The following is a 27,661-nucleotide window of genomic DNA, read 5'->3' on the forward strand; positions in this document are numbered from 1 at the left end:
ATCTCCTTACAGGGGAAAATCTGGTTTCTGTGGCACACGGTCCCTCCCCCTGTCCCTGAGTGGTGCTTACTGCCCCGGGCAGACGCACTCCCTGGTACCCCAGGGCTGAGATGGGGCTCGCGGGGCCTTCATGGGGACCAGGCGGGGGCTTCTTGGCCTTGGGTTTTGCCTCGCAGCTGGCGATTCCCCCCATAGCTCACCCCAACCTGCTTCTCTTGGCACTGCTGGTGGGATCCGGCCCTGTGGGAACTCATTTTCAGGAGTGTCCCACAGGCACCAGGCATGCCAGGAGCCCAGCCTGCCCCTGGGACTGGGGGGGGATGGACCCCGACCACCTCAGCCCCGCGTGTCCCCAGCCTGCCGGATATCCCCCGTCCGGCGGCAGCGCCGGGACGTGTCCCCACGGCCTCTCCTTCCTGTGCGTTATTTAAAGCCGTGGAGCGGCTGCTTGGCGGGGGGGTGTTGAGATCCTGAGGTCAGCACAGGAAGCGTGTGAAGGCCGGGACAGATGGGTTCAGAGCAGAAAGGAGAAAAAAACAAAAGTAGAAAAAAAAAAAAAAAGAAGCAAAACCAGAGGTTAGGTGGCCTCTGTGCTTAACCGCCCGGCACAGCCCCTGCGCTCTCCGTCACGGACACAGACACGGGGGGGACACAGACACGGGGGGGCCGTTCTCAGGTCTCCTGCTGCCACTGGATGTCCCCTGAGGTGACACGGAGTCCTCACAGCCCCGTGCTGGTCCTGGAGCAATTTGGGAGCCTGGGGGCAGCGGGACAGGGCTGGTGCCTGAGTGAGCATTGGGGCGGGGGGAAAAGCTCCATCCTGCTCCGGCTGCCCCCAAATTGTCACCGCGTCCCCTCCTGGGCACTGCCGGGGCCACCGGGGCCGGGTCTAGCTGACCCCCAGGGCTTTTGGCTGCCCTGGCAGTTCTCAGCACTCTTCCCCACCCCTCCTGTATTTGAGGAGAGCTGACTGCCCGCCTCTGCCTCGTCGTGCGCCGCGGTGAAGTCCCATATTGGCTCTGTGGGGCCCAAACTCTTTCCTCTCCCAAAACCAGCAGCAGGGGGTGGCTGCAGCACCCGGAGGCTCCCCACCCGCCGCACCCCCTGCCCACATCCTCTGCGCCCCGCACGGGCTGGGGGGGTCACACCTCGTGGCTCTGGGGCTGTGACAGCACCGTGGGCACGAGGGACGCTCCCGTGTCACTCGCTGGCGTTGGCGCAGGACGGAGACACCGCTGCGAGGAGCTCCCCGGTGGCACACGGGGGCTGGGTGGGCACAGGGGGACAGCGGAGGGGGTCGCGTCCCCTCGTGCCACAACACGGCCTCAGGTTTGGGACAGCGTGGGGACACTGCGCCCAGACAAACCCCCGGGATGTGGGGACACCCTGGTGGCTGGGCTGATGTGGGACACGCAGGGGACACCCAAAAACCCGTCCCCTCCCCATCCATCCCGCAGCCTCCCCATTCCCCGGGGGTGGCACCGGTGGCCCCTCGGCGGTGGCAGCTCGGGGGGGCCGGGGGTGCAGTGGGGACAGGCGAGGCCGTGGCCACGTCCACGCGTGTCCGTGTCCCACGCGTGGGGGCCGGGCCGGGCTCAGCCCCCGCTGACTCAGCACCGGGGATGCTGCGGGGGGCGCAGCGGGGGCGGCCCCGGGGCAGGGCCGGGGGGAGCGGGGTTGGGGGGCGCGGGGACACGCGTGGGTGCTTGAGGGGGGGGCGGCGGTGCCGGGTCCGGCTCCGTTCGGGGCTCGGGGGGGGGGGGGGGGGCTCGGGCCGGGGCGGGGCAGGGGGAGGGGAAGGGGCAGGAGGAGGGGGGGGGGCTCCAAGCCCGGCCCTTCCCCCGCGGGGCCGTGCTGAGCCGAGCGGGGATGAACGGAGCCGGGCTGAGCTGAGCTGAACCGAGCCCCCCCCGCCAGCCCCCGCGCATCGCCTCGAGGTAGGGCCCGGGGGCGCTGGGGGGGCCGGGCTGGGGGCGTCCAACCCCCCTCTGCCTGCCCCGGGAGCGGCCCCGAGGCTGGGGGGGGGGCGGAAAGGGGCCGTGGAGGGGTCGCGGGGGTGCGGGACGGAGGGGGGGGGATCGGATAAAGAGAGCACACGGAGGGGGTGGGCGGAGGGGCCGGGGGGGGCAGAGCGGGGGGGCTTCAGCCGAGGGGCTGGGACGGACGGACGGGGGGGCGGGGGTGGGTGATGGAGGGGCCGAGGTGGCTGCACAGACCGGGGACAGACCGGGGGGGACAGACCGGGGGGGCTGCCCGGGGCGGATCAGGGCTGCCTCACACACAGCAGGGCTGGATGTGCCGGGGGGGGAGCGGTGCCCCCACCCCCCCCACGGCACCGCCTGGGAAGACCCCGCGAGGGGCCGGGCAGCGCTGCCTCCTGCCACCCCCCCCCCGCTGCCACCGCCGAGTTTGTCACCGGGTGGAGGTGCTGAGGGACGGGACGGGGCAGGGGGGGGACTTTGACACCCCTGTGATGCTGGGGGGGGGGCTCCCCGCACCACCCGGCCCCCAACTCGTGCTCCCGAGGGTGTCCAGGGAGCTGCCACCCCCTGCCCTGCTCCCAGGGACAGGTTGGGAGCGAGATGGGACGGGGACCGTGCTCAGCATCCCCAGGGGACAGTGACAAAACCCCGGCAGCCCTGACTCTGAGCAGGTTGGGGACCTGCAGCTGGGGACCTCTGCTGTGGGATGGGACAGGGATGGGGACAGGGACAGGGACAGGGACAGGGACAGGTGCCCTGCTGGGGCTGCCACCAGTTGTGCCCCTGCTCCCCGTGGCCGTCCCCTTCCCGGACAGCCCCCGGGGAAGTCCCCGCTCCAGGCGCCCCCAGCAGCAGGTCGCTTTGATGGCTGTGGGTCCAGGGAGGGCCCCTGGAGCCCCGCCAGGTCCCCGTCCCCATGACGTGGCCGATGCATTTCCCGTCTCGGCCGATGTCCTTGAGCCGATCTGCCCAGAGAGCAGCGGCCCGGGGGCAGCTGCCTGGGGGTCACGTCCAGCCCTGGCAGGGACGGCCGAGCCCAACCGTGTCCCGTGGGACCACCTGCGGGGGACATCGGGCTGGGGACAGTTTGGGCCATCCCTGGAGGGGTCCAGCCAGCAGGGAGGGATGGGACACACACGGGACAAAGGCAAACACCCGCAGCAGGGACCCTGCAGCTCCCAGCCCCGCACCCGGCGGGGCAGAGCCCAGGGGTCGCAGTGCTCCCCCTCTCCTCCTGCCCCCCACCATGATCCCATCCCAGCCCCCTGCTCCCATCTGCTGGGCCCTGCTTTGGGAACTCGCTGCTTTGTGTGCCCGCAGGATGCCCCCTGCCCTGCCCGCCCCATTCCCAACCTTGCCCAGCACCCATGGGAGCGGTGAGCTGGGGCAGGACCCGGGCAGCAGCAGGACCCCTCTGCGTCCCCCCGTGCTGTCGGTGACGCCTTTTCCTCACTGCCCTCAGAAGTGGCGAGGGCAGGAAGCGGCAGAGGCCGGGCAAGGCGCTGTGCATCCCTGGCGAAACGCCGGCCCAGGGGCTCCCACGGCGCCAGAAACCCCATTAGTGCCCGCGCCAGGGCTGCCAGCGCAGCCTGCAGCAGCCCATTTAGGAGCCGGCTCCTCTCCTCCGGGATTTTGTCCCAGGATCTCCCCGCTGGGGCTCCTGCTGGCTCCAGCACCCCCTAAAGCGGGGCCGGGGCGCGGACTCAGGGTGTCTCCTCCACAGGCGCCTCCTCGTGCGACGGCCGCCCCGGATGGGGGGAGATGGCCCCAAGTGAGGAGCCTCTGCCCCGCTCGTGAGTCCCTTCCCGTAAGTGCCTCTGCTTTGCTCTGCAGAGCAGCCGGGGCTGCTGGGGTTCGGCTCGGTGACAGCCCTGCTAGCTCTAAATGGGCGCTCTTTAATATTTGATTCCCTCTAAGTGCTGCCCGGCCCCGTGCAGGGTGGCACCGGCTGCTGGCGCTGGCATTGCTGCCGCCCCGTGGTGGAGGCTGCCGCAGGATGGGGTCGGGTCCTGGCACTTTTCCGGGGTCAGATCTGGCGGTATTGGGGTTGTGGCCGGCCACAGGGCGTGGTGGGCTCGCATCCTTCCACTTGGGGTGGGTTCGGATCCTGCTGTGCTGCCAGGGCTGGGCGCTCTCGTTAGCGGGAGGGACAGCAGCGGGGACACGGCCAAGGGCTCCCCCCGAGCCCTCCCTGCAGGCAGCGATGGGGAAACTGAGGCACGGCTCAGGGGGAGCTGCTGGGCTCTGGCAGTGCCGAGGCTGCGTGGGGCCAGGGCAGGTGGTTTTGGCACAGCAGCCGGCAGCACCGTGGGGCCAGGATGAGTTCACCAGGGCCAGGAGCGTGGGACACGGCCCCATCCCACCGGGGCCTGACATCAGTCCCAAGGGGACCAACACCTTTGGGGCTACTGCTGCGGTTCCTCCGGGCCAGGAGCAAACAAACAGCGGCAAGTTTTCACTCTTGTCTCATGGAAAAAGCTGGGGCCGTCCTCACCCTTCAGCAGTGAGTCACCGCCATGCGCTGCCAGCAGCCCCACATGGCGACGGGGACGGGGTCGGGGATGGGGACAGGGTCACGACACCGCCACCACCCCGGCGTCCTCCCCAGGGGACGGCAGCGGAGCCGGTGGTGGTGCTGCCGTGCCGTGCCGGTGCCACTCGGCACCCCCAGCCCCACCGCCCGCCCCATGCCGCGTGTTGCAATCCCTGGCCCCATCCCAGCCCTGGGATCAGCGCGGCGCAGCCGGGCCTTGCCTCCGAGGGCCAAGAAGGGGGCGGCGGGTCGGGGCGCCGAGCGGCTGACGTGGAGCCGGGCTCCCTGGGCAGGCAGGTGCCGGAGCTGCTGCCGCTGGTTGGGATCAGCTTGAGGTTAGAGCCGGGGATGGGGCAGGTGGCGGTGGCACCGTGCACGAAGGGGTGACGGGATCGCAGCCATGGGGGCAGCTCCATGGCCTCAGCAGTGCCCTGGTCCTGAGGGGCAGCCGGGCAGGGGGAGGTGGTGCCGGGCGGCCTGGGGACGGGGCAGGGGGGTGGCGGGGACATCCCTGTCCTGAGGAATGGGCTCAGTCCCCACGTCCCTCTGGCTGGGGTCAGGTCCAGCTGTGTCTCTGCTTTCTCTGGAAGCGGCTCCACCCTGTCCCGGATCACCCCGTTGCAAACAGGCTGCGCTAATTAGCGGTGGTGAGAGCTGCCAGATGCTCCCCGGACAGAGGCTGGAGGGCAGCAGGCCCCTGGGTCAGCGCGCCCTCCTCTGTCCCCCTGCCACCACCGGGCCAACAGCTCCGGCAGACAGGACAGGGGAACACGAGACCTGGCTGCATCCCCCACACCTGCGGGTGGATGTGCTGGGGTCAGGGGGACACCCAGGGTCGTGGGGTGACCCCCCTGTGGGTGCCGCATGCGCCGCATGTCCCCGGGCGCAAAGGTCCCATCTGCGGTTGAGCGAGCGCCACGGGGGCAGGCGGCCACGGGCGCAGGGAGGGGGGAGAAGCTTTTAAACTAATCCTGCTCCAGCCCCACGGCGGGCGTGGAGGATGCGGCCGCATCCCTGATCCCGGCTCGGCACGCGGAGCTGGCCCCGTGCCCGGCACACAGCTGGGGTGCAGCAGGGAGGGCGCCCGCCTGGGTGCTGCGGGGCTGGGGACCCCTGGGGACGGATACGGTGACCATGACCACGCTCAGCCTGGGAGCACCGGAGGGTGCACAGAGCCCCCGCCTCATGAGTGCCTCAGTTTCCCCGCCCCGCTGCAGGAACATGAGGCTGGGGCAGGGGTTTCGCAAGGTTCCTGGTGGTGCTGAGCGCTGGCAGTGCCCCTGCCCATGGTCAGGATCTGTCCCAGGCACAGCCACCCAGCCCTGTGCCCATGGTGGCTCTGGGGGGGGTCTGGCTGGGACACCCCAGCACGGGACGGAGCCGTCAGGGAGCCCAGCTGGCAGCAGCACACGTCTCCAAACAACGAGCACGAGGGGATTATAGGGCCTGGTGGCTGCTGGCCCTGTGGCTCGCGGCCGGGGACGGTTAATCCCGGCCAGCTGCGGGGCTGGGGCCGGGCAGCCCCCACCACGGCGTCCCATGGGGCACCCCACATCCCCGGGCGCTGGGTGGGTGGCAGGGGGCTTGGCCGTGGGGGGAACTGTCCCTAAAATTGCTTTTGTCCCTGTAGAGCCACGTGGGATCGGAGCCGGCGCTGGGAGCTGGGGGCAGGACGTGCTATGGAGCTGAGCCTGGGGGGTGCCTGAAGCCAGCAGAAGGATGAGGATGGGGTGGGGGGACGCGGAGTTCCCCAATGGGAGCCTGGCTGCCCGGCCGGACACCTGCTTCGGGGTGGTGAACTTCAGCACCAGCCTCAACGAGACGCAGAGGAAAGCCATCGCCTCGCCCTGGTTCTCCACCGCCTTCGGCCTCATCGGGCTCTGCTCCAACCTCTTCGCCCTCTACGTCCTGCTCAGCTCCTCCCGCAAGCTCACCAGCCGCTCCCGCTCCTCCTTCCTCGTCTTCCTCTGCGGGCTGGTGGTCACGGACTTCATGGGGCTGCTGGTGACGGCCTCGGTCATCATCCCCTACCACTTCATCAAGTTCGACTGGGCCGAGGTGGACCCCGGCTGCCACCTCTGCAACTTCCTCGGCTTCTCCATGGTTTTCTTCGGGCAGTGCCCGCTGCTGCTGGGGGCCACCATGGCCGGCGAGAGGTTCTTCGGCATCAACCACCCCTTCTCCCGCTCCACCAGCATCTCTAAGCGCCGCGCCTGGTCCATCGTGGGGATGGTTTGGGGCTTCTCCTGCCTGCTGGGGCTGCTGCCGGTGCTGGGGCTGGGCCGCTACACGCTGCAGTACCCCGGCTCCTGGTGCTTCCTCACCCTCCTGCCCGACACCGGCAACGCCGTTTTCTGCCTGCTCTTCGCCCTGCTGGGCATCTTCTCCGTGGTGCTCTCCTTCATCTTCAACACGGTCAGCGTGGTCACGCTCTGCCGCGTCTACCACGACCGCGAGTCCGTGCAGCGGCGGCGGGACAGCGAGGTGGAGATGATGGTGCAGCTGGTGGGCATCATGATCATCGCCACCATCTGCTGGATGCCGCTGCTGGTGAGGCCCTGGCTGGTGGCGTGGCCCTCTCGGGGGGAGTGGGGGGGGTGGGCCAGGTCTCAGTGTGCTCCCCACGTCCAGCCTGGTGTCCCCGTGTCCCCCTCCTGGTGAGGCCGTGAGGTTTTGGTGCCCCCCTGCTTGTCCCTCGTGGTGTGGCCCTGGGAGCTGTCCCCTCGTGTCCCTCCTGGTGAGGTCCTGGTGTCCCCCCCCCATCACCCGCAGCAAAGCCCCAGCTCTCGGTGTGCCCCTTCCCAGCCCCTCCTGTTGAACCCCCTTGATCTTGGTGTCCCCCCCCATGCCCTAAGAGGAGTCCCCAGCCCTTGGTGTCCCCCCCATGTCCCCTCTGGAGAGACCCTGGGTCTGGACGTGCCCCCCCCCCAACCCCATCTCTCCACCTGGGGACCTCAACCTCAGTGCAACCCCACAGCCCTCCCCCTCCCCATCCTTGCAGGCCCACCGGGTGCCCAAAACCACGGGTGCCCAACGCGGGACCCCCAGGTCCTGCCCCAAACCCTACAGGGAGCAGTGGGGAGCCCCCGGGATCATCTCACACCTCCCCTCTCCCCCCCCCAGATCTTCATCATCCAGACCATCCTGCAGCAGCTGCCGGCCGGGGAGCGCTCCCGGACGCTGCCCACGGAGACGCAGAAGCTGCTGCTCATCTACATCCGCATGGTCACCTGGAACCAGATCCTGGACCCCTGGGTCTATATCCTGTTCCGCCGCGCCGTGCTGCAGCGCGTGCACCCGGGGCTGCGCGCCCGGCCCTCCCTGCTCTCCCTCTACCCCGTCCTCAACCCCTCGCTGCGCCGCAAGCTCGCCCAGGAGGCCCGGCTGCAGTAGTTTTTTTTTTGGGGGGGGGATGTAATTTTGATGTAATTTTGGGGAAACAGGGATGGGGGTGAGCGGGATCCCCGCCCCGGCCGCGGGAGGTGGGCGCACACAGCCAGGGTGCAGTGGTTTATTGATTAGTGCTCTCCACGCCGGGCACCATGAGGCCGGGGGATGCGGTGCCCGGTGGGGTAAGGGGGGTGGGAGGCATGGGGGTGCTCCCCCCACACCCCCCCGTGTGACCCCTCCCCAATAAAGCGCAGCTTGTGCAGCTCTCCGTGCCCACTGGGTGCCCCCAGCCCCGCTCCTCCGGGCTCTGCTGTGGGTGCTCGGGTCCTGTTCAGAGGTGGGGCTGGCACCCAGAGGCGGGGGCTCGCACCCATGGGTGGGGGGTGGGCTCTGCAGCCCCCCCCAGCCTGGGGTGGGTGCACGGCAGTGCTCACATGGTCGCAGGATGGGGACCCCCAGCGCCACCGCCAGCCTCACACAGGGTGGTGGCACAGGGGGGACGCAGAGCGGGGACCTGGGCAGGGGGCACTCCCCCCCCCCGGCTACTCCTGTGCCCCCCTGGTGCTGCAGACAGCCGCCCACACCTCAGCCACAAATTCCGGGGGGAAGGCAAACTCCCCCAGCACCGAGTCCAGGCCGTGGGCGAGCGCGGTGGTGCCAGGGCTCTGCTTCGCCATCTCCACCATGGTGGCGGCTGCGGGGAGAAAGGGGGGATTAGCACCAAGGGGGGGGGGGCAAATTGGGGGGTGGGAGGGCACGGGGGGCTCACCCAGCTCGCTGTCGCGGATGCCCATGTAGCTCTCCAGCAGGTCGTCCACGCGGTGGGCGGCTTCTTCCTCTGTGGCACTGGGCTGTGGGTGGGAGCGGGGGGCACCCAGTGCAGGGGGCACCCAAAGGGGGGGGTACATCCCCCCCCCCCAGCCCAGCACGGTGCCTGCCCATGGGTCTGGGGGTGCCTTACCCCCTCCTGCAGTGTGGCCGGGCCCTGTGCCCGCAGCCGCAGCGTCTCCTTCCCGCTGGCCACTCTGCCCTCGGCGGGGCACTTGCTGCTGCTCCGCGTCCTCTGTCCGATCATGTCTGCACCCCGGGGTGGGGGCGAGGGGCAGGGAGGGTGCCCGGGGGTGGAGGGGCAGGGATAATAAAGGAGGGGCAGACAAAGATAACCAAGAGCGTCGGTGATGGACAGCCAGGGGTGACCAAGAACACCCAAGGGTGGCCAGCCAAGGCTCCCCAAACAGCCCAGGGGACACACAAGGAGGGCCCCGTGTGTGGCCAAGGACACCCATGGGTGCCCATCAGGGATGGGCATGGGTGCGGTGTGCCCATGGGTGCTCAGGGCAGGGCATGCAAAGAACATGGTCACAGGGGCAGTTTGGGGTGCACGGGCAGGTGTGGGGGTGCGCCCTAATATAGGGTGGTCACAGGGGTGCCCGCAGCCCTGGGGGGGGGTTGCAAGGGTGTGGGGTGCTTGAAGGGGACACACGGGTGCCCAACAGTGGGGTGGATCCTGAGGGAGGCTGCAGGAGCCCAGCACCCTGCTCTGGGTGCCACAACCCACGGGACCACGGGGTGAGCGCACGGCCCGTGCGCATTGCAGGAGGGGTCTGGACGCCCCTTCCCGGGGGTCCCCAGGCAGAGCAGCCCCCCCTCCCCGCTCACCAAAGGCCTTTTTGGGCTGCACCAGGCGCAGGGTGAAGGGCTGAGCGCGGGGCAGCTCCCGCAGCATGCGGGCCACCTCGTAGTGCCGGCAGCCCACGATGGTGTGGTCGTTGATGGCCTCGATGCTGTCGCCCACGCACACCGCCTGGATGCGGTTGATGATGCTCCCCTCCTTGATCCGCTGGGGAGGGGGGGGGGACACGGTGACACCAAGGGGAGGGGGACATCGGGAGGACAGACAGACACAGCCCCCATCCCACGCCTCCTTGCACCGATTTCCTTTAGCAACGGGGTCAGCCAGGGAGCCCCCCAAAATGCACCATGCAGAGGGGGACCCGCGGGGTCAGGGTAGATGCAGAGACCCCCCCCTCAGGCCCCCCCCCCAACACTCCCTCACCTTGATGAAGGCGTAGCCAGCCCCGTTGTCCGTGATGGTGAGCCCCAGCGCGTCCTCAGTCTTGGTCACCTCCACCTCCTTGGTCTCCCCTCGGACGTGGGCGAAGATGAAGTCCTCCAGGCCGATCTGCCCCCCCAGCAGCTTCTGCATGTCCACTTTGTGCGTGTTCAGCGTGCAGAAGAGGATCTGCCACCGGCACCCCAGTGTCACCATGGCTGGGGACACCAGCGGTGCCAGCGCCACCCCTCCCGACACACACACACCCCCCACACCACCTCACCTCGGTGGGCGAGATGCTGAAGACCTCGGCGATTTTGCCGTAGAGCTCCTTGACGTTGGTGAAGCCCTCGATGCGGCCCGTGGGGCTGCCGTGGGCCAGCTGGGTGCGGAACACCAGGCGGGGGCGGACGCGTGGGGGCCGCGGGGCTGGGGGCGGCTCGGGGCCCCCCGGCTCCTGCCCCACGCCGTTCTCCATGGGGCCGTCCTCCCGGGGCTGCCGGCCGTGCTTGCTCACCCGCTGCATCCCGCTGCTGCCGCTGAATTATAGATGGGCACCGGCGTAAGGCGATCCCCAGGGGCCAGGAACCCGATCTGGTGGCGCAGGTCAGCCCCCGGGATCGGGTGAGCAGCACCACGGCCCCACCGCACCCCCCCGGGGCGCAGGATGGGGCGGCAGCGATGAGCGCGGGGCCATCACCCTTGTAGGACACCCCACGGTTCTGAGCCAACAGCACGGGGATGAAGCTGCTCCAGGTGGCTCCTGTCCTTTGAAGCCCCCTCCCCAAGCACAAACACACGGAGCCCACGCTGGTTTCTCCCACGTTTATTCACTCCCATCTCCATCCCGAGCCCAGCAGCCACCGGGAGATGGCAACCAGGAGACTCATCTACAGAGCACCGACCTCGCAGGCAAGGGGGGGGGGGGGGGATTGGACCCCTGCCCCGGGTTAAACCCGGGGCTGAATCCACGTAGTGCTAATAAGAAAATAAGACGCTCTCTAATTACACAATCTGAGATTTCTGACCGGCAGCCCCAGGGTCGTCCGACCCCGGCACGGCGTGGCGAGGATGCGGCTGCCATCACGGTGGTCCCATGAGGGCTCCCCAGGGCTGGGGGGGCTCCGGCCCCGCTCCCCCTCAGCACAGTTTTGCCTTTGCTGGGGTGTGGGGAAGGGGCTGCCCTGCCTGGCCCCAGAGGCACGGGGGAAGCAGAGGGGGCAGGGGGGGTGCGTGGGGCTGAGGGGCTGAAGGCACCCAAGGGTAAGCAGCGAGGGGAAAAGGGCAGATTAAATAAAACAAGAGAGAGGGGAAGGAAACCTGTCACCTCCCCCATGGCAGGCAGAGGGTCCCTGGGCTGATTTTGGGGCTGGGACGCGGCACTGAGCCCCGGGGGGCTCCCCACGCACCCCATGGGGCACGGCTGCCTCTCCTGGCCACGCTCACCACGTCGGGGACAGGAGCCTTGAGCCGAGCCAAACATGCAGGGGGGCAGCTCGAAGGAGGTCCTGTCCCCACCGCGGAGAGGCGAGGCCATCGAGGAGGGGCTGGGTGTCAGCCCTCCTGCTTTAGGGACCTGTCACAGCTGCCCCACAGCCCTGGGGTCACCGTGGAAGGGGCTGCTGTCCTCCAGGCCCTCCACCCGCAGGCTGCGGTGCCGCATCTGGCACCGGGGCTCAGCGAGCCGGGGCTGCAGGCGATGCCCAGGGGCTGCGGGAGCTGGGGAGCGCACAGGAGAGCAGGGGGGGCTCGTGCTGGGGGCTCAGCCACGGCACCGCTTGGTCCCCAGAAGCTCAAGGTCCTCGGAGATGTCACCGCCGTGGGGCCGGGGTCGCCCCCCGCTGATGTGGAGGGGGAAGCAGCCGGCCCAGCAGCAGGGACTGTCCCTTGTGGGAGCTCCAAGGGACAGGGCCGTGGTCCGGCGGGCCCCGGGCTCCAGCAGGGACTGGTCCTCTTCACAAGTGTTCGCTGCAGGGGGTGGAAAACGAGGTCAAATGACTGGGTTTGACTTCTCCTCCCCAAAACTGCATGGAGACGGCCCCGAGCCCCCCCTGCAGCCACACCGGGTGCTGCCAGCCCTGCCCCCCTCACCTGGCTATCCGGGACAGGATCTCCTTGATGCGAACCACCAGCTTCTCGTGCTGCAGGGGGTTGCTCTCGATGGCGCTGTGCAGCTTGGCCATGTAGAAGTCCAGAGTGCTCAGCGTCGGCGTCTCCCCGGTGCCTACGGGGCAGCAGCTTGGTAAGTCCCCACCCAGCCTCGTGCATCGTGCTGGGGACGAGACCCTGAACAAGGTCCTGCAGCACTGAGCTCCCACCCATACAAAGCCAGGAACAAAAGGATTGTTCCTCTTCCCAACACCTCCCCGGAGGAAGCTGTGACTGCATCTAGGGACGAGGACAGTTCCCAATTTGTCCTGTCCTGCTATAGAGGAGCTGCCTGGCACATCTGGGCTCTCTGAACCCCAAATGCTCTGTGATCCTCCCCCCACCAGACGAGCAGTTATCACCGCCCCACTGACATCCCTGCTACAGCCCCCGCTGGCTTCAGCCCCCTCCACGTGGCCACCGTGTCCCAGGACAGCAAGGTTGGTCCCCGGGGCTGCCCCGAGCTCACCAGGGATGGGGAGGGAGGCGAAGCTGGTGGTGAGGGCTTGCCGCACGGACTGGAGCTGCTGCTGCAAGGCCAGGGTCTGCCTCTCCTCCTGCGCCAGCTCCTGCTCCAGCTTCTCCTTGGCGCAGTTCATGCTCTCCGTGTGCTTCTGCAGGATGGCGTTCTGCTCCTCGAACTCCGTGTTCATCTTCCGCAGGCGCCGCAGCTCGGCCTCCCGGGCTGCCGGGGACAAATGGGGTCCAAAAGGGTCAGGGGGGGAATGGTGACCCCATCCAATACCCCAAACTCAGCCCCTTACCTTTATTTTGGTCCAAGAACTCTTCGGTGAAGATGGGCACGTCGAAGGTGGAGAAGGAGTCGCTGCACTCCCCAGCCTGGAGGACAGGAGGGGACAGGGCTGAGGGGACAGCCACGCGCTGCCTCCTGCAGCTCTGCTTCAACCCAGGAAGCCAAACCCCGCAGTGCCACGTGCCTCAGTTTCCCCACAGGGCCGTGGAGCTGCCAGCACCTTACCTTGTGCCCGTTCAGCAGGGTGTTCACCGCCACGGAGCCGGCATCCTCTGGGAAGGAGGCAGGGGGTTACCCTCCACGAGCCGCCCCAACACACCCCCCCCCGAGCAAAGGGCAGCTGCCCCAGCCCCTCAGCCCACCTTTCTTGATCTTCTTCTCCTGGATTTTCTCCGTGCACATCTTGTAGGCCTCCGACTGCTGGTACTCCCGCAGCTCCTTCATGTACTGCTGCTTCTCGCGCTCCGCTTCATCCAGGTACCGCTGCGGTCACAGACGTCCTCAGCCTGGCCCGGCCCCACAGCGGGCTCCCCGTGGTGCTGCTGACCCCCTCCCACCCCCCAAGGCCTGGCTCCTGCTCCCCAGCACCGAGACGGGCCCCCCGGTAACCCCCTTGTGACACTTTTTGTGCCCAGACCTCGAGTGCACAAAGATTTTGGCTTCCAAGTGCACCGAGGTGTGATGGGGCCGATCCCAGCCTGCGAGCAGAGGGGGTCAGGTGCAGGAGCCTCCAGAGAGGCTCCACCAGGATGGGGGGGAGCTGCCAGCCCCAGATGAGCCCCCCCCACACCGTGGTACCTGCTTCTCCGACAGCTGCAGCTTGCTCCACTCGGCTCCCAGCATCTTGGTGATCTCTGGGAAGGGCAGGTCAGGGTGCTGCGTGCGGATCTGCTCGCGGCGCTCGTTCAGAAAACGGACGTAGCCCGTCACGGGGGCCTTGGGGCCATTGGGCAGGATCTTCTTCCTCTTCTTGCCCTTGGGCCAGCCCCTCTTCTTCACCGGCTGGCGCCCCGAGAAGGGAAAGGGACAAGCTGGCGTCGAGGGAGGTGCAGGACCCGCACCCCTCGGGGCAAGGTCTCAGCCCTTCCCTGACCACGGTCACCCCACGGGGGCGAGCTGGGGACCGGCCCCAAGCCCTGGGGACACAGCGGGGCTCACCTCCTCCTCGCCGTGTGGCTTCTCGCCGCTGGCCCGCGCCACCTCCCCCTTCTCCTGCTTGATGGCCACCAGGAAGTTGCCATGCTGAGCCTTGCCTGCAGCATGCCTGCGGACACAGAGAGCCCCTCAGAGAGGGCTGGGGACCCCCTGCAGCACCGCCAGACCCCCAGCTCCCATCCATGCACGGTGCCCAAAACCAATCCCGACCCCAGGGCTCAGCAGAGCCCAGCTCCAGGTGGACAGGACACGACCCCGGGCACACAAAATCTGCTCCGAGGTCCACCCAAGGCCCCTTGGTGACGTTTCGAGTGGGGCTGGGAGCTGCCAGCACCGCTCCAGGTGGCAGCGAGCAGCGAAGGTGACCATAAAAACACTCGGGGACACCCCCACGTGGCACCCAGACAGCGCGGCGCGTTGTCCTGAGGGACACACAGCGGCCGATCCTCCTCGGCGAGGGGGGAGCCACCACGGGGACAGCTCCTGGTGGCAGCACCCCCCGCGGGGACCAGACGAGCCGGGGCCAAAACCGCTCCTTTGGTGCACGGAGCCACCTCCGGAGGCACCCGGCGGTTCTCACGAGCGGCCGGGAGCCCCGAGGCTGCTTCCCAGCGCGGTGCCACATCCTCACACAGCCCCAGCACGGATTAAATCAGGCTCGGAACCCCCCCCCAACCCCACCACAGCCTCTCCCCGGGGCTCCTACAGTTGTCCCGGGCTCCTTCCCACGGCGGAGCCCCCGTCCCGCCCGCGCCCCTTTGATCCTGTGGCTTTGATGGCCCCATCCCAGCCGGTCACACAGCCGCCGACCACACCAGAGCACGGCCGGGGCTGCCGGACACGGCGAGACGCAGAGGGTGCGAGCGGGGCGGCCGGCACGGCTGGGCTGTTCTTTCATCCCAGTCACAAGATCCGTTAAATAGCGAGGGGCTGGGCGCAGCCCCCCCAAGGGAAAGGGAATTTGGCTGTGCACCGACAGCCCGGCACATCCGGACTCGCTCCCTGGTTTTTAGCATCCCTCGCTCACATCACACGCTCGGTGTGAGCCCAGAGCCCTGCACGAGCCAGAATTCACCTGAAAATTCATCCCCGTCCCCCCCCTCCGAATCCTGGGGACCCCAGCTCTAAGGCTGACCCCCTCCCCAGGACCCAGCCCCTCGCACTGAGGCTGTGGGATGCTGTGGGAACATTGTCAGCCTCCCGAAAAATAAAAACTGCTGCGGCCCCAACCCTTCTGTACGAGCCCCAACACAACACCCGGCCCCAGCAGCCCGGTGGGGAATGTGCTGACCCCCCCCCAGGCGGGGAGCTCTGCCTCCCCCACGCAGCGCCGTGGATTCCTTTCGTGCCTGAGGATGCTTTAAAAAGCCAAACTATTCCCGGCACCGTTCCTCCCCTTATCTCGGCTCCCTTGGGCATCCACCTCCTGGCGCCGCAGTGGCTCCGGGACCTGGAACCCCGGGACGCAGCAGGAACAGCCCCCGGGGGGGGGCAACACCCCCCAGGGACCGCACGTGGTGTGTCCCAAACAAGCTGAGGCTGAGATGACTCAAAACTCATAGCTTATTTTTGGGGTTTTTACCCCAGGCCCTACAGGAAAGGCCCCCAAGGTGGGCACTGGTGATGCTTATCACCCCCCCCTGTGACCCCCACCCCCCTTCTGGGGGGTTTTTCACCCCCTGGGGCCAGGTGCCGGGCTGGGGGGGGGGCACTTACAGCATCCCAGCGGGCGCCTGCTTCGTGCTGTGGGCCATGGGCAGCGGGGGGGAGCTCAGAGCAAGACCCTGAGGGACAAAACCGGGGGTGTCACCGGGGCCCTGGGGGCCACCAAAGCCACGGGCCAAGCCCCCCCGCCATACCCCACAGCCCAAGCCCCCCCTTGCTCAACTCCTTCCCTCCAGGCCCCAAAGGCCGCCCCTCCTCAACCGCCCAGCACCCCCAGACCCCCCCCAGCACCCTTAGGCCCCCTCCAGCCCCCCCAGCAACTTCAGCACCCCCCCAGCACATCCTGAACCCCCCCAGACCCCTGCCCCACAACCCCAGCCCCCCCCAGCCCCCCCAGGCTCCTTCAGTACCCCCCTATCTCCCTTTCCTACACCCCCAGACCCCCCCCGCACCCCTAGACCCCCTCTAAGCCCCCTCCAGCACCCCCAGACCCCCCCATGACCCCCTCAGCACCCCCAGACCCCCCCCAACGCCCTTTGCTACACCCCCAGACCCCCCCCAGCACCCCTAGACCCCCTCTAGACCCCCTCCAGCCCCCCCCAGCAACCCCAGCCCCCCCCAGCACCCCCAGGCCTCTTCCAGGCCCCCCCAGACCCCCTCCAGCACCCCCAGGCCCCCCCCAATCCCACTTTCTACACACCCAGACCCCCCCCAGCACCTCTAGACACCCTCCAGACCCCCCCTAACACCCCCAACCCCCCCAGCACCCCCAGATCCCCTCTAGACCCCCTCCAGCCCCCCCAGCACCCCCAGGCCCCTTCCAGGCCCCCCCAGACCCCCCCATGACCCCCCCAGCACCCCCAGGCTCCCCCTAATCCCCCTTTCTACACCCCCAGCCCCCCCCCCAAGAACCCCCAGGCCCCCCCCTCACCTCCAGGCCTCCCCCAGGCCCCCCCTTACCCCCGGTCCCCCCCCGCCATCTTGGGCCCCCCCCGCCCCCACCTTCCGTGTCCCCGCCGGGCCCCTCGGCCTCCCTTCCCCGCCGGGCCCCGCCCCTCTATTATTATGCAAATGAGCCCCCGCTTCCGCTCCGCCGATTCGCTCCCCGCGCCGGGCCGGGGGCGCGAGGCGCAGCGCCGATTGGTTGGAAGCTGCTGACGTCACAGGGAGGAGGCGGGGAAGGGGCGGGGCGAGGCCGGGGGCCGTCGCTGCGCGCTCGCGTGCGCCGGGTTCGGCGCGCGCGGCCGGCCGGGCAGCCAATCAGGAGCCGGCGTGCGGACGGGGAAGCGTTGAGGGGAGGGCAGCGCCTTAAAGGGGCAACGGCAGAAGCCGAGGAGTGGGGCCCACAGCATTCGGCCCCCCTCGGGTGCCCCCCCAGCGACCACCCGGCCAAGCAGCGCGGGGGGGCCCCGAGACCCCAAAACGCCCCCAGTGCTCCCAGTGCCCCCAGTGCCCAGCCCAGGGGCGTCCCAGTGACCCCAGGACTCCCCCCACACTGCTCCCAGTGCTCCCAGTGCTGTCCCAGTGCTCCCAGTTACCCCTCCCCAGCCCTCCCAGTGCCCCCAGTGCTCCTTTTTGGGGTCCCAATGGCCCCAAGCCGCCCCCTCCCACTACTTCCAGCACCCCCAGTGCCTGCTGGAGTGGGGGGTTCCCATGACCCCCACACTCACCCCTCCCAGTGCTCCCAGTACTCCCCCACAGCGCTCCCAGTGCCCCCCAGTGCCCACCCCCAGGACCACCAGTGCCCCAGCACCCCCCCCCCAGCTTTGGGGCACCCCCTGCCCTGACCCCACACCCCACGGAGCTGCAGAGGCCGAGCAGGACTGGGAACCCCACGGTGCCCCCCAGCACCCTTGGGTGCCCAAAGCACCCAGTGTCTGGGGTGCCCGGAGCTGGGGGGCGTGGGCACGGGAGGGGGCAGCCGGTTCCCAGCTGGGGGGGGGCTGCTGTGGCAACCCCCCCGGCTCGTCCCCCCCCGGGGCTGCTCGCCCATCGGCCTGGATTTTCGCTTCCTCCCCAGCCCTGAGTCACCGCCGTGCCCTCACATGACGGGGGGGGGCCAGGGGGGGCCGGGGGGGGGCCGGGGGCTGGCGGGTGATGTGTGGCCCCCACCACCCTTGGCCCTCACCACGGAGCTGCCGGGGGAATCACAAGACCTGGCACCCATGCAAATTGTTCATCCGGAGCATCCCGGCCCCAGGGCTCCGTCACCCCTGTTATGTCAGCATCGGGGGGGGGGGCCCATCCAGGGAAGGGTTCCCCAAAAACGCACGGTCCGGGAGCCCCCAGCCCGGCTCTCCCGGAGGTGCCCGACCCGCTCGGGTTACCCCCGATGCCCCCCCAGCCCCCGGTTTCGTCCCCGGGATCTCAGCATCCCCGTGGGCAGAGCGGGTGGCACCGGGGGGGCTGCGGATGCTCGCCCCCACCCCACGGGCAGAGCTCTGTCCCGCTGTGCCTTTGGGGTCTGAGCCACCAAGAACCCGCTTGGAGCAGCCTCAAACTCCCCAAAAACACCCAGAAACAGGCCCGCAGCAGAGAAACCCCCCCCAGCAGTGGGCGCACACCCATGGGGAGGGCACTTACAGGGGCTGGGGTGATGGGGGCTCGGCAGCACCCTTGGGGGGGGTCCCTGGGGACCCATTGGGGGGGCACATCTGGGATGTCCCCGCTGGTGTCTGGCTGCGAGGATGGCAGGGACACAGGGAAGGGGGGGCCGGTGTTAGGGAAGGGGGGGCTGGTGTTGGGGCAGGGGGCTCCCAGGTTTTTTGGGTGCCTGGGGGCACAGCAACAGCGCCGGGTGCCGTGGGGCTGGGGTGCAAACGGGCTCGCAGAGGGGGCAAAGAGGGGGCAGGACCCGACACCCTCGCACCCCTTTTTGCCCAAGGCAGTGGTGGGGGCATCACGGGCAGCATCTGTGTGTCCCCCCCCTCTGTACCCAGGGACATCACGGACAGTCTGCGTGTCCCCTCCGTGCCCACAGCACCCAGCCTTTTACCCCAGGGATCCCACTGGGGACCAGTGTGGCCCCAGTGCGCCCCCAGTACATCCCCAGTGTGCCCCCAGCACGTCCCCAACACGGGGGGGTAGCACCAAGGCAGTCAGGACCCCGCAGCAGCTGCGTGGCTCCCGGTCCCAACCCCTGGTGCCGGACGTTCCTCGGCCAGGCCTGGTGCTGGGGGGGCAGCACCGGGGAGCGGGGATGGCGGGGACGGGGGGGGGGACACGGCCTGCACTTGGGGGCCTGAGCGGGACCACCGCCACCGCCACCACCACCACCACTGCTGCTCCCCCCGCCGCAGGCCCCGTCCCGCCCCGGCTCCATCCCCGCCCCGCCCCGGCCCGGCGGGCGCTATAAGCGGGCGGCCGAGGCCGGTGCGAGCGGCCCGGCTATGGCGGAGCCCCCGCGGAGGAGCTCGCTCGGGGCGGGCGGCTCGGCGGTGGCGGTGGCGGCGGTGACGGTGGCGGAGGCGCTGCCGCTGCGGGCACGGCTGAGCTTTGCGGCCGGGCATTTCCTGAACGATTTGTGCGCCTCGCTCTGGTTCACCTACCTGCTGCTCTACCTGCACGCCGTGCTGGGCTACAGCCACCGGCTGGCCGGTGGGCTACTGCTGGCCGGGCAGGTGGCCGACGGGCTGTGCACGCCGCTGCTGGGCTACGAAGCCGATCGCTCGGCCGGCTGCGGCCGCTACGGCCGGAGGAAATCCTGGCACTTGGCTGGTAAGGGCTGGGATGCTGCGGGAAACCCAACCCAACCGGGGGGGGGGGGGGTCTCGGAGAGGGGTTGGGGGGCTGGGGGTGCTTCTCCATGGGGCTCGGTGGGGTTTCCCCTAACGGAGGGCGAGGCGCTGCTCCCGGCAGCTTTGGGGTTCAGGGGGGCTCTGCTGGAGCCCCGATGCTGCTGAGTGTCCCCAGCCCCAAAGATGCCCGGAGGGGCCGTTTTGGGGTGCCCCAAATGGGGGTGTAACACCTCCCCCCGTGGCACTGAGGTGGGAACGGGGCAGAGCAGGCATGGGGCAGCCCCGTGGGGGTAACGGGGTGCAGGGGAAGGGGCTGTGTGATGTCCCTGTCCTGCCCGGGTGCTGTCTCCCTGCAGTGGTGTGGGGTGGCCCCGTGTCCCCCCACGTGGCACCAAGGCAAAGGGGTAAAAAGGAGACCGAAAGGTAAATCTGGGCTTTCCCACGAGCACGGGGATTTACCTGGGGCTTCCCTCGAGCGGGAGGTTCCCGGTGCAGCAGCACTGATGGGTGACCTTGGGGTGTGGGATGCTCACCGGGGCTGCTCCCGCTGCTGGGGACCAGGCTGGGGCTCCCCGGGTCGGGGCACGCGTGGGCTCTGCTCCGGGTGAGGAACGGCCCTGTGGGGACGAGGAGGAGGCAGCACCAGGTCCGTGTGAATGATTAACGGGTGCCCAGCTCACACCCTGGGTGAACAAGGCACTGAAGGGCTTGGGGCTGCCCCGCTGCCGTCAGGGGCCCTCCCTGAGGGGACAGCGAAACCTGGAGAAGGGTCCTCGGCGCTTCCTCCTCCTGGTAGCACCCCAGGGTGCCCACGGAGCCGTGCGGGGAGAGGACGGTTGTGCTGTGGGCGCCGTTATCTTGATGCCGAATTTCTCCCTGCCAACCCGATAAGGCAGCTGGGCTGCCCGGCGGTTGGCTTGGCCTGGCCCCCCAGCCCTGAAATGAGCCAGAAAAAGGTGTGCAGGGGGGGCAGCTTCACCCCCTGCCGCACCATCTGTGAGATCTGCGCCCTGAATTTAGGGAAGTGGCCGGAGCTGTGACTCCGGCATGGGCAGCGCTGCCTCGGCCGGGTGCACCCAAGGGGAAGTTCTGAATCACATCTTGCACGGGGGCCGTGCTTGCCCCCAGCCGGCCCCACTGCAGCTGCAGAGAGCACCGCGAGGGCCTGGGGCTGAGCTCCAGCATGGCCCTGCCTGCTTTGGGGGGACACGGGAGGCTGGGGACACGGGCTGAGGCTGGGGACACGGGCTGAGACTTCGTTTCCCCAGCCAAAGCATGGGTTGTTCCTGGAAGTTGGGTGCTACCCCACCGCCTTCCCAATCCCACCGCAGCTCAGCCCAGTCCCAGACTGGCCCTGCTGGTCCTGCTCCTGGGTCACGCTGTGGGGAGATGCTCCTGCGCGTGGGAGGGGGTGGCCCATCTGGCAGCAACCCATGCTCAGATCGGAGGAAACGTCGTGAAACCACAGCCTTGCGGGGGGAGATACCACGAGTTGCTATCGGCACCATCTCCCCTCCGCGGTGCTGGGCTGGCTGGCGGCGGGGCTGCCGGGGCCGATGCTCCCGAGACGTTGGCTTGCTGCGGGATGCTCACCCTGCCCCTAGGATTTCGGGGCAGCTCCCTGCAGCCATGGGGTGGGAGCAGCTCCTCGCTTTGCTGCTGAGCGAGTCTGGTTGGGCTGCCCCAAATCCCCCGCCTGCAGCGGCTGCGCTGCGCTCGCCCACTTGCAGCCGGCATTCCCGTGACTCTGCCCCGGAGGGCTGCGAGATGAGAGCTTGGATCTCTGCCACCTGCACGGGGTGCTGGGATGCTCCCGGAGCCCTGTGTGGGGCTGTGGTGGCCCCCACGGGGATGGTGGCTGCACCCCGCTGGCTGCTTTGGTGGCCCTGGGTGCTCTTTGGTGGCCCTGGGTGCTCTTTGGTGGCTCTGGGTGGACTTTGGTGGCCCTGCTGGGGAGGGGATGCTGCACACGGGTCTGCTGCAGGGCGGAGGAGCAATGAGGTGGGGATGGGGTGGTGCAAGCACGCTGGGGTTGCACTGAGGCTGCGAGCTCCTGGCCTTTGGGTCTGGACTAGGAGCGGAGCTGGACCCCTGGGGGGCTCCTGTGGTCCTGCTGGGATGAGCAGGGGCCCCCAGGACAGCTCTAGGATGGAGGCACAGGCATGACACAAACGGCTTCTGGCACATGGGGGTGTTGGGGCGGATGTGGGAGCTGCAGCAACCCCAGTCCCAGGGACTGCAGCTCCTGCCCCAGCGCTCCCCGGGGACAAGGGCAAGTCCCTCGCAGCCCTTTGGGGACTGCAGAGCCCGAGTCTGTGGGGCCCGAGGCTGGGCAGGGGGCACAGCCTCTGTGATCCTCCGGGCTGGGCTGGGTGTTTAACACAGGCATGAGTTTTGGTCCGAGTTCTGCACCTTCTCAGACCATTCCCTGCCCTGGGTGGGACAGGGACACCGGGGTGTGCCTGAGCCCCGTCCCTCGGTGAGCTCCTGGAGCACTGGAGCTGGTGGTGGGCTGGTGCAGGGCAGCACCCAGCACCCTGCTGGGGTCCTCACGGGCACCCAGGCTGTGCTGGGATCACTGGGATGCCCTTGCTGGGAGTGGGGCGAGGGGATCTGCTCTGCTCCTGGCAGCCCCTGCGGCTGCGTGCTCCTCGGGCATCCTCCTCAAGTGGCAGTGCCGGGGAGGAGCTGCCCTTGTGGCCAAAGGAAGGAGAAATCTCTCGTCAGGAAAAGGATCTTGCACAGTCCTGCAGAGAGGGGAGCCTGGGGACCTGGCGAAGCGGCTGCGGGTTCCCCTGGGCTGTGGGAGCGGGTTCCTGTGGTTTTGTGGCCAGCGGGTGCTGCGGGTTTGGCAGCGCCCGGCGCAGGACAGGACGGAGCAGGGCACGGCGCCCAGGCCTGCATCTCGTCGGATTTGATCCGTAACCTTCTGGAAGCGGAGGGGGAAGCCGGCCTGTCCCTTCCTGCTCCACGCAGGCATCCCTGTGGCGTGCGAAGGGGACGCTGCTGGGCTGTGGTGGAGGCAGGGACCTGGCTCTGGTGTCACTGACTCAGCCGGGACCTTCCCATCAGGGCAGCGGCGTCTGACGCCAGCGTGGGGACGGATCTGCTCCTGCCCTGATGTGCTGGGGGCTGCTGGGGACGCCCCCGGCTGCTGCTTTTTGTGGCTCCCTGCAGCAGAAGGGGCGAGGGGACAGACGGACAGGACAGGCTGTGTGCCTGCAGGAGCGGGGGCTGTCCCGGTGCTCAGGGCACCTTATCACCCCCAGGCAGGCGGCGGCGCGGCGCCGTGGCCTTGGGGCCGGTTATCTGCAGGCCTGGAGGTGGGCAGCGGCCGGGGGGAGTTGATCCCCCCCCTGCAGCCCTGTCCGTGGCTAGGAGCCAGCTGTGGCCATCAGGTCGCAGGGCGCTGGGCTCGCAGCTCCTCACCGCTCCCCTCTCTCCCCAGGCACCACCTGCGTCCTCGTGTCCTTCCCCTTCATCTTCAGCCCCTGCCTGGGCTGCAAGGAGAACACGCCGCAGTGGGCAGCCTTCATCTACTACCTCCCCTTCATCGTCATCTTCCAGTTTGGCTGGGCGGCCACGCAGATCTCCCACCTGTCCCTCATCCCCGAGCTGGTGACCAGCGACCACGAGAAGGTGGAGCTCACGGCTTTCAGGTGAGCGTGGCCAGCCCTGGCTGTCCCCTGAGCCGAGTCCCTTCGCCTCCATGGTGAGAGGAGAGAACTCACAGCGACCCACCAAGCCCAGCCGGGCTTCGTGCTGTGGTGCAGGCAGAGGCAGGGCTGTCTGCCAGCTCCCTTCCCCCCTTGGTACTGGGGTGCCAGGTCCCCAAACCCCCTGCCCCAGCCTCAGAGGGTGCATTGGCACAGAGGAGCTCATGCCCACGGGGCACTTTTTCCTTTGGAACTGGAGGGTGATGCTCACACGGGAGGAATGTGTCCCCAGGTGTCCCCAGGGAGGGGAGGGCCGGGCACTGCCCTGTGCTGGCCGTCCCAGAGGCCACAGTGTCCCCAGGGCTGTGCGTGTGGCCCCAGAGCTTGTGCTGCTTATCTGGAGGGGCCGGGCTGCAGGAAGGGGACTTTATCAGCTGGAGCAGGGCTTCGTTATCTGCCCCGGTGGGAGGAAGTTCCCCTTCCGCCAGGTAACAGGCGCAGCGCTGCGCCCATGCTGGAAGCACGCAGGGAGGTGTCGGTCACCCAGGGCCAAGGGGCCCCACGCTGGGGTGCTGGGCCAGGCGGCTTGGGGTGGGCTGGGGCCGGGCAGGCTGGCCCAGGGGGGCTTGGTTTCCTTCTGGTGCTGCCCCCTGCTTGGACTGGGGGTGCTGGGAGGTGCACCAGTAAGGCTGATGCACCACCAGGGCTGGCCTGTCCCTGCGTGCGCTTGGAGGTGTCACCTCCACAGCGGTGCCGTGGTGCAGAGCTGGCTGCAGCGGGCCTGGGTTGGTGGGCAGCCACGTGTGGAGGTGTCCCTGCTCGTCCCCCCGTCACCCCGCCGTGCCATCTCCCCCAGGTATGCCTTCACCGTCATGGCCAACATCACCGTGTACGGCCTGGCCTGGCTGCTGCTGAACCTGCAGGTGGACCAGCCTGAGCGCACGGAGCACCTGGGCATCCAGGATGTCCCCGTGTTTCGGGTAGGTGGCACGGCTCGGGCCCTGGGGTCCCTCCTTCCCTGCGTGGGATGTGGCTGTACTGGGAGGCACTGGAGGGAGTGAAGTGGCAGCACCCCAGAGCCACCTCCTGCACTGGGCAGGGGCTGCACCAACTCCCCCGTGGTTCTGGGACCCCCTTTTATTCCACCAAACTCCTGGGGCGGGGGGGGGCGAGCAGGCAGAGGGCACCCTGTGCCATGCTCACCCCCCTCTCTGCCTCCCCTAGAACCTGTCCCTCATCGTGGTGGGGCTGGGGGCCGTCTTCTCCCTCATCTTCCACCTGGGCACCAAAGAGAAGCCGTACCCGCTGGGCTCCCTGCCGCAGCCCGAGAGCACGCCCCTGCTGCAGAAGGAGCCCACGAGGTGCCCGCGCCCGCTGCTGGCCTGGAAGGACTGGCTGCTGGAGCCTGCCTTCTACCAGGTGGGAGCAGGATGGGCCACGGCCATGCCCCCGTCCCCCTCCTCCAGCCGGCGTGGGCTGAGGGCCGCTCTCTCCGTCCCCTTGCAGGTGGCGGTGCTCTATATGGCCACCCGGCTCATCGTCAACCTGTCCCAGACCTACATCGCCATGTACCTGACCAACTCGCTGATGCTGCCCAAGGTGGGCATGGGGCAGGTTCCTGCCCGCACGGCAGGGTCACCCGGGCAGGGGTGCCGGGCGAGTGGTCTGGAGCTGATCTTCTCCCCGTGCTTGTCGCTCGCAGAAATACATCGCCACCATCCCCCTGGTGCTGTATGTCAGCGGCTTCCTGTCCTCCTTCCTCATGAAGCCTGTGAATAAGTGGATAGGTCGGAACGTGAGTCCTGGGGGCTTGGCGAGGTTGGAGTTAGACCCAGGGCGTAACAACCTGCTCCTGAGCTCAGGGGGCTGGGCACCAAGGGCAGGTCCTGAACCCAGCGGGGAGCAGAGCACTGGGCACACCGGAACCTGGCTGCAGAGCAGGGACCCCTCAGGAATCCTCCTGCTGCAGCAGGGGTCCCACAGGGCAGGGCGAGGGGTGGCATGGGCCGGTCCTGCACATCTGGAGGGTGCTGAGGTCTGGGAAAGTGATGCTGGCCCAGGCTCAGCCGGTCCTGAGCAGCCCCGGCAGGGCTGGGAGAGCCCCGAGGAGCCCAGGAGAGGCCGAGGGGGGACTTGGCTGAGCCACCCTGAGCATGCCGGGGGTGTGGGGTCTGCAGCCCCGGCAGACCTGCAGCTTCTGCTCCTGCCACGGGGTGCAGGGCATGGCTGGGGCTGTCCCCATGCCCTGCAAGGAACCTACAGCTCCTCCGGGCACAGGCTGGTCGCTGCAAGGCCCTTGCTGTGTGGGGACAGTGCCCTGAACCCACTGGGAACGAGCCAGGGCCGTCCCTGTGAGCCCAGTGGGATGTCACCGGGGTCTGGGGCAGGGCCAGTGCTGGGTGCTGAGCTCTGCCTTCCCCCCCTGCCCGTCCCCACGCCATCCTGGAGCAGCTGACATATTTCGTGGGCATCCTGGTGATCCTGGCCTTCGCCTCCTGGGTGACCCTGACCAGGACGATGGGAGCGGAGATCTACGGGGCGGCCGCGCTGCTCGGCGCTGGCTCTGCCACCATCCTGGTCACCTCCCTGTCCATGACGGCCGACCTCATCGGCACCAACACGGTACGTGCCCCCCCTGTCCCGGCAGGGCTGGGAGCCCGGCGGGCTGGAGATGCATCCCCGGGCAGGCAGAGAGCCCCGAGCCATGCCCGGGCCGTGCTGTAATGAGGGCTGTGCCCATGAGAGGGCACACAGCTCTCGCTGCACTGCGTGGCACCGGCTGAGCCTTCCTCTCCCCTCGCAGCACAGCGGAGCGTTTGTCTACGGGGCCATGAGCTTCACGGACAAGATGGCCAACGGCCTGGCGGTGATGGCGATCCAGAACCTGCACCCCTGCCCGTAAGTGTCCCTGCGGAGCACAAACGACTTAATGACAGCTCCACACAGAGCGCCGGGATCCTGGCAGCAAACAGCCCGTGGGGGCATGCTCTTACACCCCTGCTGAGAGGCACTGGTGGAAACTAACTCCAATTCATCCAAAATCCTTCCTCACCTTCTCCTCTGCCCTCTGCATCTCAGACTCCTGAAGGGGCTGGGGATCGCTGTGTCCACGCTGCTGCCCTGGGCTCTTCCCCCGTGTCCCAGCCCTGGTGGCGAGGATTTGGGACTGCTTTGGGCAGCGGGAGGGTGGCAGCAGCCCCAGGGTGCTTGGGGAGTGCTCTGGTCCCTGCCACCGAGCTCAGCCGTGTCCTCTCCTTGCAGGACTGAGCTCTGCTGCCCTGCCTGCGTCAGCTTCTACCACTGGGTGATGGTGCTGGTCACCGGGGGCATTGCCATGGCTGCCACCGTGTCCCTGTGCTGCATCATGATCTGGCCCATCCGGGTCCGCTTCCGTGAGTGTGGCCGCGGGGCTGGGGGCGCTGGGAAGGGGCAGGCGTGGGGCTGGGGGCACAGGGAGACCCGGGTCCGGTGCCAGCCCCGGCTAAAGCAGAAGTGTCTTTGCAGATGGCCCTGGTTGTGGCAGGCTGCGGGGTGACCCTCCTGGTAGGCAGGCTCAGCTCCTCGTGCTTCTGCTGCTCCTGGCCCCAGAGCTGGGGCTGTGCCCGCTCGCTGTGCCCGTGGCGGGCAGCACCCCCCTGCCCCTGGCCCCGTGGTCAGCGAGGGGTGAAGGGGTGAAGGGGCTGCTGCTCGTGCTGCTGGACAAATGCAGGGGCCCTGGTGCCCCTTGCCAGGCTGCTCAGTGTCAGCTCTGTCTCCGTCCTTCGCCTTGTCCAGATTTGTTCTGTGTCGGGTGGGGGAAGAACGCGGAGCCCCCTTGGGTGGGGCTCTCGGCAGCGTTGTGCAGGGCCCGTGTTGCCCTGGGACGTGTCAGGGCGCCTCGTGCTGGGGGCTGGAGAGCCCCCGAGGACCGGGCTGGCACTTTGAGGGCTCCTGACCCGTCCCCTCTCGTCCTTGCAGATGATGTCTCCCTGCAGGGCCTGAACGAGGCCGGGATCCCCTACGAGGAAACGGAGAGCGCGGAGGAAAGGAGCCCCAGCAGCATGGTCAACTGAGCCGGGCTCGCGTCCTCGGCCGTGCTGACGGCCGGGCTGTGCCGGGACGGACCCCGAGGACGGGGACGGCGCCAGGACAGGGGAGCTGGGCTCAGGGTGGGGTCCGGGCACTGCCTCGCCTCGGGCACCTCACACAGGACTCGTCACCCCCCCGCCGTGCTGGGGGACGCGGTGAAGGGCGTCCCCCGGCCGTCCCTGGGCGTTTGCACAAGTTGAACACTACGGGCCCGGGGCTGGGCGGCACAGCCCAGACCCCGCACTGTGGGACGGGGGGCACCCAGCCCCTGGTTTTAACCTGCTTTTGGAAGGTCAGTGTGTACGCAGAGCACTTTTTAAAAGAAGGAAAAAAAAAAACAAAAAACACAACCCACCTCTAAACTTGAATAAAAAAATTAAAAATTAAACTTGAAAAAAAAACACACACAAAAAAAACCCACACCAAAAAAAAACGAAAAAAAAAAAAAAAGAACAAAACGTGAGACTTAAAAACATTCTGGAGGAGGGAGCCCCCCCCCTTGGTGCCCTGGGGGCGGGGG

At 68.4% G+C, this 27,661-nt stretch overlaps 4 protein-coding genes across 10 annotated transcripts; 2 read left to right on the forward strand and 2 right to left on the reverse strand.

The window, feature by feature from the left end:
• Positions 1–1,801: 1,801 nt before the first annotated feature.
• On the forward strand, positions 1,802–8,167 carry TBXA2R (thromboxane A2 receptor). Of its 3 annotated transcripts, XM_038169079.2 has the most exons (4): positions 1,802–1,937; positions 3,706–3,789; positions 6,146–7,065; positions 7,639–8,167. In XM_038169079.2, exons 3-4 carry the CDS (start codon positions 6,235–6,237, stop codon positions 7,906–7,908), a joined length of 1,101 nt encoding a protein of 366 aa, XP_038025007.2. In that variant the 5' UTR covers positions 1,802–1,937; positions 3,706–3,789; positions 6,146–6,234; the 3' UTR covers positions 7,909–8,167. The 3 variants fall into 3 exon arrangements, with proteins under 3 accessions (XP_038025007.2, XP_038025009.2, XP_038025008.2); XM_038169081.2 differs by lacking the exon at positions 3,706–3,789 and having other exon boundaries at positions 1,817–1,937; XM_038169080.2 differs by lacking the exons at positions 1,802–1,937; positions 3,706–3,789 and adding an exon at positions 4,695–4,850.
• A 42-nt stretch (positions 8,168–8,209) lies between these two features.
• GIPC3 (GIPC PDZ domain containing family member 3) lies at positions 8,210–10,642 on the reverse strand. Of its 2 annotated transcripts, XM_038169082.2 has the most exons (6): positions 10,242–10,642; positions 9,962–10,147; positions 9,565–9,745; positions 8,867–8,982; positions 8,675–8,756; positions 8,210–8,599 (listed from the first exon to the last, which is right to left on the reverse strand). In XM_038169082.2, the coding sequence occupies exons 1-6, from the start codon at positions 10,482–10,484 to the stop codon at positions 8,448–8,450; spliced, it is 960 nt and encodes a 319-aa protein (XP_038025010.2). In that variant the 5' UTR covers positions 10,485–10,642; the 3' UTR covers positions 8,210–8,447. The 2 variants fall into 2 exon arrangements, with proteins under 2 accessions (XP_038025010.2, XP_071885470.1); XM_072029369.1 differs by having other exon boundaries at positions 8,867–9,745.
• A 127-nt stretch (positions 10,643–10,769) lies between these two features.
• HMG20B (high mobility group 20B) lies at positions 10,770–16,770 on the reverse strand. 3 transcript variants are annotated; one of them, XM_027472075.3, is made up of 10 exons: positions 16,683–16,770; positions 15,732–15,799; positions 14,019–14,124; positions 13,659–13,862; positions 13,223–13,343; positions 13,086–13,132; positions 12,871–12,946; positions 12,576–12,791; positions 12,050–12,182; positions 10,770–11,926 (listed from the first exon to the last, which is right to left on the reverse strand). In XM_027472075.3, the coding sequence occupies exons 2-10, from the start codon at positions 15,767–15,769 to the stop codon at positions 11,914–11,916; spliced, it is 954 nt and encodes a 317-aa protein (XP_027327876.2). In that variant the 5' UTR covers positions 15,770–15,799; positions 16,683–16,770; the 3' UTR covers positions 10,770–11,913. The 3 variants fall into 3 exon arrangements, with proteins under 3 accessions (XP_027327876.2, XP_027327877.2, XP_027327878.2); XM_027472076.3 differs by having other exon boundaries at positions 16,641–16,711; XM_027472077.3 differs by lacking the exon at positions 16,683–16,770 and adding an exon at positions 16,612–16,659.
• Positions 16,771–19,002: 2,232 nt separating this feature from the next.
• Positions 19,003–27,529, forward strand: MFSD12 (major facilitator superfamily domain containing 12). Of its 2 annotated transcripts, XM_027472072.3 has the most exons (11): positions 19,003–19,397; positions 22,866–23,076; positions 23,930–24,053; positions 24,298–24,492; positions 24,580–24,672; positions 24,776–24,868; positions 25,525–25,695; positions 25,877–25,971; positions 26,335–26,465; positions 26,578–26,616; positions 27,031–27,529. In XM_027472072.3, exons 1-11 carry the CDS (start codon positions 19,070–19,072, stop codon positions 27,123–27,125), a joined length of 1,575 nt encoding a protein of 524 aa, XP_027327873.3. In that variant the 5' UTR covers positions 19,003–19,069; the 3' UTR covers positions 27,126–27,529. The 2 variants fall into 2 exon arrangements, with proteins under 2 accessions (XP_027327873.3, XP_027327874.3); XM_027472073.3 differs by lacking the exon at positions 26,578–26,616 and having other exon boundaries at positions 19,006–19,397.
• Positions 27,530–27,661: the final 132 nt, after the last annotated feature.

The sequence above is a fragment of the Anas platyrhynchos genome, chromosome 29 (assembly GCF_047663525.1).
Source record: "Anas platyrhynchos isolate ZD024472 breed Pekin duck chromosome 29, IASCAAS_PekinDuck_T2T, whole genome shotgun sequence".
In the NCBI taxonomy this organism is placed as follows: domain Eukaryota; kingdom Metazoa; phylum Chordata; class Aves; order Anseriformes; family Anatidae; genus Anas; species Anas platyrhynchos.

Bases quoted from the DNA above. Each gene is read 5' to 3' on its own strand.
- GIPC3 (XM_072029369.1), bottom strand. From the start codon at position 10,484: ATGCAGCGGGTGAGCAAGCACGGCCGGCAGCCCCGGGAGGACGGCCCC. The intron at 10,148-10,241 runs GTGAGGTGGTGT...TGCCGGTGGCAG, and splicing joins TCAGCATCTCGCCCACCGAG to ATCCTCTTCTGCACGCTGAA. The intron at 8,600-8,674 runs GTGAGCCCCCCG...TTCTCCCCGCAG, and splicing joins CATCCGCGACAGCGAGCTGG to CCGCCACCATGGTGGAGATG.
- TBXA2R (XM_038169079.2), top strand. From the start codon at position 6,235: ATGAGGATGGGGTGGGGGGACGCGGAGTTCCCCAATGGGAGCCTGGCT. The intron at 7,066-7,638 runs GTGAGGCCCTGG...TCCCCCCCCCAG, and splicing joins TCTGCTGGATGCCGCTGCTG to ATCTTCATCATCCAGACCAT.
- MFSD12 (XM_027472072.3), top strand. From the start codon at position 19,070: ATGGCGGAGCCCCCGCGGAGGAGCTCGCTCGGGGCGGGCGGCTCGGCG. The intron at 24,493-24,579 runs GTGGGAGCAGGA...GTCCCCTTGCAG, and splicing joins TGGAGCCTGCCTTCTACCAG to GTGGCGGTGCTCTATATGGC. The intron at 24,673-24,775 runs GTGGGCATGGGG...TGTCGCTCGCAG, and splicing joins ACTCGCTGATGCTGCCCAAG to AAATACATCGCCACCATCCC.
- HMG20B (XM_027472075.3), bottom strand. From the start codon at position 15,769: ATGGCCCACAGCACGAAGCAGGCGCCCGCTGGGATGCT. The intron at 13,863-14,018 runs GTGAGCCCCGCT...TCGGGGCGCCAG, and splicing joins AGCCACACGGCGAGGAGGAG to CCGGTGAAGAAGAGGGGCTG. The intron at 13,133-13,222 runs GTGGGCTGAGGG...CCTCCTTCCCAG, and splicing joins GGAGAAGAAGATCAAGAAAG to AGGATGCCGGCTCCGTGGCG.